Source organism: Henckelia pumila, chromosome 3 (genome assembly GCF_033568475.1).
Source record: "Henckelia pumila isolate YLH828 chromosome 3, ASM3356847v2, whole genome shotgun sequence".
NCBI classification, from domain to species: Eukaryota; Viridiplantae; Streptophyta; class Magnoliopsida; order Lamiales; family Gesneriaceae; genus Henckelia; species Henckelia pumila.
In genome coordinates, this window is record NC_133122.1 from 37,261,107 (window position 1) to 37,271,643 (window position 10,537).

Sequence of the window (10,537 nt, forward strand, 5' to 3'; positions counted from 1 at the left end):
TTAATATTTGACGACTAGATAAGTTCCATAACACGATTCTAACAAATTATTAATTAATTAACTTTTAAAAGTGTGGTAGAAATTTCATTGCAATGGTGGAATCGAAAGTAAAATTTTGTTAAAATATTTTTTATTTTACTGTTTTGTTATCATATCTTTATATTAATATAATAACACAAGAAAAATATATAGAACAATTAATTCTCGTACTTTAGAGATTAGACCATAATAATTAGTTCTTGATGTGTTTTTATTCTTCAAATTTAGAACAAATAATATAATAATTGTGACACTCAATGGCCAAAACTGCAAATTTAGTCTCAAATTAGCCAATTGGATAGACTCTATTATTAAACTTGATACTATTTAATTTCATGATCCGTCATTTTATTTGATGTTAAATTTATCATGATTTAATTTAACATTCACCAAGAAAAAAGTTTGTTATCATAAGTTTATCAGCTACATTACATAATGTTGATATTAAAAGCATAAATCACACAAATATATTCTACATAATTCTTTATTTCAATTAAATTTAAATTTTTTACAATTTTGTTTTTTTTATGCACACAATCGTTATGTTGGCGCTATTGCTTCAGAGATTCGTCGACTATTAATTCTGATTGATTTATCGCTCAGTCACATTTTGCAATCGGCGAATACAGTTGAACATTAGTTATCTTTTTTTGCTATTTCATCTCCTTCATCTTTTGTGTGAAAATCTAGAGATTTTCCTAGTTGGGTAATAAATCTTGTAACTCATGACCTTTTGTCCTTTTAATAATATTACAAGCTTTCCTAAAAAAAATGGTATACTAATAAATAAATATATATATATACTTCCCTAAAAAAAATGGTATACTAATATATAAATATATATATATATATATATTACTATATTATTATAATAGATGACTAGATGTCTTTTAATTAACTAAATTTTAATTAATTGGTAAAATTTAAAATAAAATTACGATTATATCATAATTTAATTTACAACAAAACAAAATTAGTAGGCAAATTAGTCATTTTATATGACTTTATATTTTTTAGTCAGTAAATATTTTCTTATTTACCAAAATTATATTAACTTTGTGAGCTTTGATGTTTTTTTATTTAAAAAAATGTCACATACCTTTAAAATCGATGTATTTGTTGCATTTTAGTGTCTATTTATATTTATGTATGAAAACACTATATTTTTTTGTATTTTTTTAATTTTACAATTTTCTTTTTCTTTTAAAAAACCCGGACTTTATATATATATATATATATAACGACTTATTAGAATAGCAATTCAACGAGTGGTGAGAACGTGACAATTTTTGTATGTAACTAATTTCACTGGAATTCTATACTATTGTGCTGAATTTTTATTCTTCAAGCAATTGATAATATAATCAGCAAAGTTAGTGACAATTACACATACTCCTCAACTTCCGACAAATGGAATGGATGATTACATTAAAATTGGAGTAAAAAACAAAACACAAAAACAAAAAACAAAAGAAAGAAAGAAAGAGGAGATTATTAGAAAATTGGGGTAAAAAGGTTTATTAATTAATTTAAAAGGAAAAAATAAATAAAAAGAAGCTTCAAAGCAAGAATTTGTGTAACAAACCTGCTGCGTACAAGCCATGGCAAACATCTGCTTACGTTGAAGCAAAGATCGGGTCAAAATCAAGGTTTTTTGTTTTTTCTGGCTTCACCCTTCAAGCAATACAAAACGCACACAGTAATTCACACACCCACTGAGAGTGTTTTGCATCAAAATTTCCCATAAATGATAATAAAATCCAACAAACTATATATTGTATATTTTGTATTCTACCCATCAGCCATCAGGTCACGTTTTTCTGCAAGCATTGAAGTCCACCACTCCCTTCTCTCTCACACACAGTAGTCGCGCACACGGATATACGAAGCATCAATCCAAGATTTTTCTGGGTTTGACCGATTTCCAGGTAAAGTTCTTTATTTGATATGCATGAGGGGATAAAGTTTTAATCTTTGCGGAATTACTCGGGAAATATAAGCCACAAGTTGAAAGTGTGTGCTTTAATAGCGAAATTTATTTAAGTGTTGTCTAAGCAAGAGTAATAAATAATTTTCTTCATCAAACTTTAAGAAAATGATTGTCAAGGAAAACGCTTTTGAAAAGCTTCTGTATCTAAACGCGCTGTAAGTGATTGCAATTTCTGAAATGATGGAGTTGTCTAGAAGTAGAAAAATTCTTTTCATGATGGTCAGTTACCTGAAAGATGACACGGGTGAATTTGGGCTGATTGATCATAAACTTAAAAAAGAGTATGCGAAATGAAATAAAATGCATTATGGATTGTGTCTTTAAGTGTTGATCAGGCCTACTTGAACGGCTTACAGTATTATCATTCAATGGTTAAATAAGGATTAAGGAATGAAAGAGCCGTGGATTCAATCAAATATTTGACAAGTTATTGTAAGAAAAGAATGTTTCTTTTGTAAGATTTACAATTATTTTGGTTGCTCTCCTTTTATATGCATACGCAAGTTATACATGCATCGATGAAGTTATTGAATAATAACCATTTGAAAGTAACTTTAGTGAAAGAAGAAAGGTGGATATTTTGGATTTATGCAATTGGTTAGTTCACCATCCTGGCAAAATGCTTTCTAGCGTTCAATAAGACGAAGTTTGTTGTAAAAGATAAGCTCTTCGTTTATAATTTGTACTTTTCTTCTGTCAATCGACTCGCTTTGTTCCCTGTTTATTGATATGGACAACTGAGCAAGCATTGTTGTTAGTGTATAAATAGGTAGCACAAGCTCTGGATGCATTTAGGACGAAATGGATGCAAATACCCCCTTGAGCCATATTCTTCTTCTACTTTTCATTTTGCTGAGTGCTATCTGTCAATCTTCTGCTTCGAGAATTGAAGCAAACCAGACTGTTGCACTTTTTATAAATGCCTCAGAAGCATCAGCAAAGGAGATACCAAAGACAATGTTTGGTATATTTTTCGAGGTTAGATTAATCAGCCATGAAGAAAGTACTGATCGATGTTGTCTGTGTTTTTTGCTTGTGATAGCAGCAGAAACATCATTGTATTCTTATCTTAAAAGGCAGATGCAATATATGTTCTTAGTTTAAATGAATGTTAATTGGCACATCACTTGTCATGTTATTAGTCAATAGGTCATAATATTGATCATTTTGCTAGAGCTACAAACAAGCTATAGTCGGCGTAAAAAATTATAAAAATGTTAATTGTATATTATGCTTCCTCAATCTCGGGATGTTGGCTCTGCCTCTTAAATTTGCGAATGAGATGTGTTCTTTAAGTTTGTGTTATTTTATAAGACATTTGTCCAGAAAACATTATTTAGCCCTGGTGCTTTGGCTTATGTTGCCGATCCTTTGGGGGATGCTTGAAAGGAAAACTGGTAATTCCAGTTCTGACATTGAGGATGGTAGGAGCTGGGTTTTTTCCCTATACCTCTTATATTTGTTGTAATTTTTTTTGAAACACCATTCACCAAATGCTAGGCTGAATCCCAGTAGAATATAAGCCAAAAGATACATGGCCTGTAGCACTGCTTATGTAACTGAAACGTCTAACACCACTTGTCCTTTCCGAACCTACTGTAAATAATGGTTGTCAGCTCTAATGTATTGAGCCTGCAGCATGTTACTCTTTGATATTCCAGGAGATTAATCATGCTGGAGCAGGAGGACTTTGGGCCGAACTTGTCTGCAACAGAGGTCAGCAAGAATTTCCTTGTGTTTTTCATGCAACAAACAACCATACGCACCATTCTTAATGCATTTGTTTATATGACAATTACTCTTCAAGCTACTTTTACTTTCTTTTCTAGTTTTCCACTGTTGGGTCTGGTGATTTGAAGAAGTAGTCATGGCGTATTAAAAGGGGATTCTTTTTTTTTTGATAAGAAACTTTATATAATATATCATAATGTAAGAAATTACAAGATAAGTGCGGGCAAGACATCCGCGAATAGTGAAAGAACCTAACAAAACTTATAACATCAACAGAAAATAAACGACCAATCCCTTAATAAATCCGAAATTGCTAGGTTCTGAAAATCTTTAAACGCTGGGGATTCTTTTAGATTGTAGCATAGGTTAAGACAGTTAACGTGACTTAATTTAATTGCAGGATTTGAAGCTGGGGGTTCCAACACTCCTTCAAATATTGATCCTTGGTCTGTTATTGGGGATGACTCATTGGTAATAGTATCAACTGAACGTTCATCATGCTTTGATCGAAACAAAATTGCTTTACGAATGGAAGTGCTTTGCGACCATGGTGTCCCCGAAACGTGTCCAGCTGGAGGAGTTGGTATATTCAATCCTGGCTTCTGGGGAATGGTAAGGGTCTATCTCTGCCAGATATATTTGAAAAAGTTTTGCCTCCTGATCACTAACGGTCTAATTGACCGTCGTCTTCCTACTGAACATTATGATTGTTTGATTTTCCTTCAAAACTAAGGGAATTTTGAATCGTTGATCATGTTCTTATTTGTATGTAATTAATCCTTTGAGTGTTTTAGATGGAGAAGATTTTTCAGAAAAACATTTTTTCTGCCTTCAACAATATGTGTATTTTCATTTTCACGATAGTTGTAGTTTTGGTTGGATTATGAAATTTTAGAAGCAAGGTAAAAAACAAAAATCATGAAATAAAAAAATATGACTTTTCACGGCTTTTGCTTCACTTCTCTCTAAAATTTAAAAAGTTAAAAAAGAAATGATTTTCAATTAACATACTTAAACATAAATTTTTTTTTAAAAAAAATAACAGTCTAAAAGGCCTAGCTTAATAAATTGTTTTTTTAAAATCTAATGTTATGATCATCCCTGTGGATATGTGTGGTCCATTTTTTTTTTTTTTATGTGTGTCATTCCTGCCCAATGCCCATTTTTATCTTTTTTTGTATCATTCCAATTTAACCATTTCAATCTTTCTTATTTAATTGGAGGTACTCGATAATAAGAGTTATTGTTTCTTTGATTGTGCTCCATTATAATCAAGCTATTAGCTTACAGTGGAGCCATCTCTGCAGCTGATGCTAGGAAAAAAAATACATTTTTAATATTCTTTTCTACGGACAATCAATTCCGTTCTCACATTTCGCTGATTGTTTGCCAACTGTGTTGTGATCTCTGTTGCAGAATATTGAACTAGGGAAGACTTATAAATTGGTTCTTTATGTTCGTGCATCACAGTCAGTTAACATTACTGCATCATTGGTTGGGTCAATTGAACTGAAGACACTGGCTACTGCTAATATTATGTGAGAATTGATGGCTCTCCACTTATAGCCTCTCAATGTATAGTCTTCAATTTATAGAAGCCTTATTTGGACACATTTTTGTTTCGTATATGGTTTTGCAGAGCTTCTGATGTTTCAAATTGGACAAAGATGGAGGTGTTGATGCAAGCAAAAGGAACAAGTGCAAGCTCGAGACTTCAACTGACTACAACCAGTAAAGGCGTCATATGGTTTGATCAAGTATCATTGATGCCTGTAGATACATATAAGGTAAATGTATTTGTGATAAATTTCTATTCGGAGTTAATTGTATAGTTTCACTTGAATTATGAATACTCTTTTGAGCATGATAATGTCAATTATCATTCCGCTTCTTGTGTTTCTGTGCTTTTGAAAGTTCAGAATTCAGTGAAACTATTTAAAAAGGTTATGGTGATTTAAACAATACACATTGATAAACTGGCGAATATAGAGATTTTGACTCCATTTGAAACAAAACTGGGGTCTTGGTCTTTAGAGCCTTTAAGGCAAGGAGCTTTTGTTATCTGGAGTTGTTCTTAATTTGCTTTCAAAGCGACTAAGAAAATACAATTTTTTAATTTGTTTCTCTGATGTTCCCATCTTAAAATCAAAGTAAAAATCTCAGATAGAGCACTTTGTCTTGGTATTTTACTTATATCACCAAGGGTTTATGTTCAACTCTGTTTTTAGTGATTTTCTCTGGATACAGGGGCATGGATTTCGCAAGGATCTTTTTAAGACGCTGAAAGATTTAAGCCCTGGATTTTTAAGGTTTCCAGGTAATGCTATAATGCCTTCACTACATGAATTAAGTTTTATATTTTCAAGTTTGGACATTGTATCACATTTATCAAGCTCTATACCTTCTCTTGGCTTTTACTCCCATCGAGTTGAGAAAGCAGTACAAATTAAGAAGATTAAAAGTGGTAAGAAATAAATGTCAAAGATCCAAATAAATAACATATGAGGCTTGTAGCACGGTCAGGCAAGAGCGCCTTCAAGAAGGCATGGGCTTCATACTATTATATCTTCTGTTTCGCACATCATACTCGTTTTAATATTTCTTTCTGAAAATTTTGTATTTTTATCTTGCAGTTTTAAGTCCTGATGTGTGTGACTGCGTTAACGTAGATCTAACGTGCTTGATAATCTAACGTGCTTGATATCCGTATGTTAGGTGGTTGCTTTGTTGAAGGTGATTGGTTAAGAAATGCATTCCGCTGGAAAGAAACTATTGGACCGTGGGAGGAGAGACCCGGTCATTTTGGTGATGTTTGGGATTACTGGACCGATGAGGGGCTCGGTCATTTTGAATTTCTACAGGTGTATATGAGCAATTTTCCTCACATTTGATAAGCATGCATTATAATTTCCGTGAAAATCTTAATTTGTCATTTTTTTCGTCATCACCCCTTTTTTCACCACTTTTCTCCAGCTTGCTGAGGACTTGGGCGCATTACCTATATGGGTGTTCAACAATGGTACTTTTTGTGCTACATTTAATTCTCCCTTGGAACATGCTCTATTGATTTTTGACTCCCCTCTTCTCTTCTTGTCGTGTTTGATGATTCAGGAATTAGTCACAATGACCATGTTGACACTTCTGCCATTCTACCTTTCGTGCATGTATGTATGGGTTTTCTTTTTTTTTTTTTTTTTGAAAGAGGTTTTCTTTTTTGCTTTAGATATATATGTTACTTTTTGTTAAACACTTTTCAAGAATGTGGAAAATTAAAGCAATCCAGGGTGGCTTATTTGATTTCACTTGCCACTATCTAATTGATAATAAGGAAATCTAACTTATGCCAAACACTCTGTCATGTCTCGGGTCTGCGGGCGCGTGCTCACACAAGTGAGACTCCACACAATGAACTCTCGCAGTAATTAATCGTATTAGTTCTTGTTTTTACATCATGTTGTCAAAGAGTATTATATCTTCTTAAATTCTTATATATCTATTCAAGCCCCTCCCACAATCAAATGTGGGACAGGTTATAACCCTTTTGCGCTACTGTTACACATGCAGGAAAGGAAGAAAGTTTTGTTGTCTAGAAATTTCCTATATAACAAGCTTTAGTTGCACTTAAACTTTAGCCCCACCAAATTGTATTACCCTACTAAATGTTTCGCTTAAAATGCAGGAGATTCTAGATGGAATTGAGTTTGCGAGGGGAAGTCCTAAGTCAAAATGGGGTTCTGTTCGAGCATCAATGGGACACCCTGAACCCTTCGATCTGAGATATGTTGCAGTGGGGAATGAGGACTGTGAGAGGCAAGATTACAACGGTGGGAACTATTTTAGAGATAATGCTTTTGTTATTTAATCTACTTTTTAGTAAAGCAATACGTTTACATAATTTTATTTTCTAATGATATAGGTAGCTACCTCAAATTCTACGACGCCATTAGTCATACATATCCAGACATCAAAGTAATCTCTAATTGTGATGGCTCTTCTGAACTATTGCATCACCCAGCTCATTATTATGACTATCATGTAAGAACGAAGACTTTCGTTTCAAGCAATTGAGAAATACTTCGGTTTTCCGCAACACGCTAATCATTTATTTATTCTTTATCGTATATATTACGCTGCCAGATTTACCAAAATGCAAAAATTGTGTTTGGAGCAGCTAGAAAATTTGATAAAGCGCCACGAGGAGGTCCAAAGGTTTGAAACACTTTCGTATAAGATTTGTCAATAGGTTTAGTAAATAATGATTCTTCAAATTGCATTGTAAATGATGCAGGCTTTTGTCAGTGAATATGCCGTGACGGGAGATGATGCTGGCAAGGGTAGTCTCTTAGCAGCTCTGGCTGAAGCCGGATTTCTTATTGGGCTTGAAAGGAACTGGTATTACGCTTTTCAAACTTGTATTTGCGATGATTACCTTGCTTGCTTTTCAGGCTTTGCTTTTTTCCCTTCAACTCCGTACTCACCACATTTCCAAACCTGGATTTCTCCGAAGGATAAATTTCAAAAAAACGCAGCTTTTGTTTGGAGAATATAGTGTTTGATTTTGTGTACTTTGTACCAGCAGTTATTCTGACTCTATGTTGTAGTATAATAAATATCGAAAGCTTGACATTTGCTCCTACAATGCAGTGATGTAGTAGAAATGGCAAGCTACGCGCCATTGTTTGTGAATACAAATGACAGAAGGTAAGTTTGTTTTGTTCCCCTACTTCCTTCCTTTCTTGATAACTTCTTTATAATCTTTACTTGTGATCTGTTTCTTAGTCGAAATGTTTTCGCTTTCGTTTAGGTGGAATCCTGATGCTATCGTCTTTGACTCATCCAAGGCGTATGGAACTCCTAGTTATTGGATGCAACATTTCTTCAAGGAATCAAACGGCGCAACTCTTCTTAATGCAACCCTTCAAGCTGGCGTGGAGAGTTCTCTCATTGCTTCCGCGGTTATGTGGACGAATACAGAGGATAACATCAAATACTTGAGAGTCAAGGTATGCTCCTTTCCTTTTTCCACCACCTACTAGTAGTACATGCATGTGGCATGAGTTTAAGTTAACTGTGTATAATCCAATAATTTAATTATCAAATTTTAATATACATGTAATTTAATGTTTAACACTAATACCAAGGAGGTGCTTTAATACTGCAGGTGGTTAATTTTGGGATCAATAGTGTGACTCTTCAAATATCTATAGATGGATTGGAGCTGAACTCGATTCCGTCACAAGGATCGATCAAGACTGAGTTAACATCCACAGATTATATGGATGAGAATTCTTTCGAACATCCTGATAAGGTACTCTTAAAACCACTTTCTAACAACATGCAAATCCTGGAAAATCATTGGCTCACCGATACATAATTTGCTGCGAATACCAGTTGCTGAGATCCTAGTAACAGTAATCGAAGTTAAAATTTCTGGCTCCGTCACTACGTGCACACACGAATGCTAATCTCTACTTCTTGTACTGTTGTGCAGATTGTGCCTATCAACAGTCTGCTAGAAGACGTTGCGGAGGAGATGGATATCGTGCTTTCTCCGCGATCTTTAACATCCATCGACTTGCCAATAAACCCGAACAATATCAGGATTGTAGGGTCTGATTCTGTTCTGAGATCCTCACACTAGTGATAATATATGTTGTTGAATGTTTAGGTGTATAATAAAAACAGCAATTCAAATGTGATGGTGTTCATTAATTTTATATATACTGAGTTCACTAAATTATTTTGAGATCAAAAGGACATTTTAGCAAATTTAATAATAAAATAAGAAGAATTTATTTTTTTTACAACAATCATAAGTAAAACTTTAGTGTTTTTTTAATTTAATTTTTCCAAATCCCATATCCAACAACTCTAAATACCAAAATGCGCGACTGTTGTTACCACAATATCCTTGATCAATTTGATTTAAATTATGTTAAATTTCAATACATTTATTTATTGACTAAATGGTGTATTTTTATAATTAGATAGATATACACGATAAATTATGGGTGAAATTATTTCATATAGTCATTGATTTAATTAATTAAAGAATTAATTTACGAAACAATTTAATCTCTTGGTAGAAGTTATTTTATTAACACCGATTTATGAGAATTCAGCTTTGAAAGCTATGATCAATTAATCTAGTTTTTGTTAGTTTGATGTAAATTAAAATAAGTCGTATGTGTACAAGGATGCGTTTAATTAAGTTTTGAAATTTTTCAGTTAAAAAGTAAAAAAAAATATTTTAAATTATTTAAATATTTTAAATAAACTAACATTTCAAAAGTAATTACAATGTGCTAAAAAAAAAGTAATTACAGTGTAGGAAAAAAATAATAATGCATAAATTTTTTTTTTTTGGGGTTTTTGGTTGGATAACATAAATAAATTTGTTAGGACACAAGTATCTTTTTTGGGGTTGTTCTTTGTAGCTGGCAGAGAATGCTGCAATTTATTGTCTTCAATTTTGAGAAATCAAACACAAGTATCTCCTACAAGAATGCAAAATAATTTTAATAGTGTGTAAAGAATGATAAAAGTAAACAAAATTTTATCGACAAGAATTAAAATATAATTTCATGGTAGAGAGAATATTTTATTTTAAATTAGATAAAATAATAGAAATTAAAACGTAAGTTAATTTATATGTTTTTCATGATTTTATTTTACTTTTTTTATATAATTTTAATAGCGAATTTTATTTAAGTATTGTCTAAGCAAGAGTTATAACTTATAACATGAATCTTTAAATTTCGAAAAGCTTCTGTATCT

The 10,537-nt window shown here is 32.5% G+C and overlaps 1 protein-coding gene across 3 annotated transcripts; it reads left to right on the forward strand.

Moving 5' to 3' along the window:
* Nucleotides 1-1,574: 1,574 nt before the first annotated feature.
* Nucleotides 1,575-9,464, forward strand: LOC140887024 (alpha-L-arabinofuranosidase 1-like). 3 transcript variants are annotated; one of them, XM_073294023.1, is made up of 19 exons: nucleotides 1,575-1,688; nucleotides 1,842-1,967; nucleotides 2,799-3,007; nucleotides 3,691-3,745; nucleotides 4,161-4,372; nucleotides 5,177-5,298; nucleotides 5,400-5,547; nucleotides 6,008-6,077; nucleotides 6,476-6,621; nucleotides 6,734-6,779; nucleotides 6,872-6,924; nucleotides 7,440-7,584; nucleotides 7,677-7,795; nucleotides 7,898-7,969; nucleotides 8,049-8,152; nucleotides 8,405-8,461; nucleotides 8,565-8,763; nucleotides 8,922-9,068; nucleotides 9,252-9,463. In XM_073294023.1, exons 3-19 carry the CDS (start codon nucleotides 2,831-2,833, stop codon nucleotides 9,399-9,401), a joined length of 2,022 nt encoding a protein of 673 aa, XP_073150124.1. In that variant the 5' UTR covers nucleotides 1,575-1,688; nucleotides 1,842-1,967; nucleotides 2,799-2,830; the 3' UTR covers nucleotides 9,402-9,463. The 3 variants fall into 3 exon arrangements, with proteins under 3 accessions (XP_073150124.1, XP_073150125.1, XP_073150126.1); XM_073294024.1 differs by having other exon boundaries at nucleotides 1,627-1,967; nucleotides 2,788-3,007; nucleotides 9,252-9,464; XM_073294025.1 differs by lacking the exons at nucleotides 1,575-1,688; nucleotides 1,842-1,967 and adding an exon at nucleotides 2,155-2,184 and having other exon boundaries at nucleotides 9,252-9,464.
* The last annotated feature ends 1,073 nt before the right edge of the window (nucleotides 9,465-10,537 follow it).

Coding starts and splice junctions, on each gene's coding strand:
- LOC140887024 (XM_073294023.1), top strand. CDS start 2,831: ATGGATGCAAATACCCCCTTGAGCCATATTCTTCTTCTACTTTTCATT. Junction 6,078..6,475: donor TGGATTTTTAAGGTTTCCAG/GTAATGCTATAA, acceptor TCCGTATGTTAG/GTGGTTGCTTTGTTGAAGGT. Junction 6,780..6,871: donor TATATGGGTGTTCAACAATG/GTACTTTTTGTG, acceptor TTGATGATTCAG/GAATTAGTCACAATGACCAT.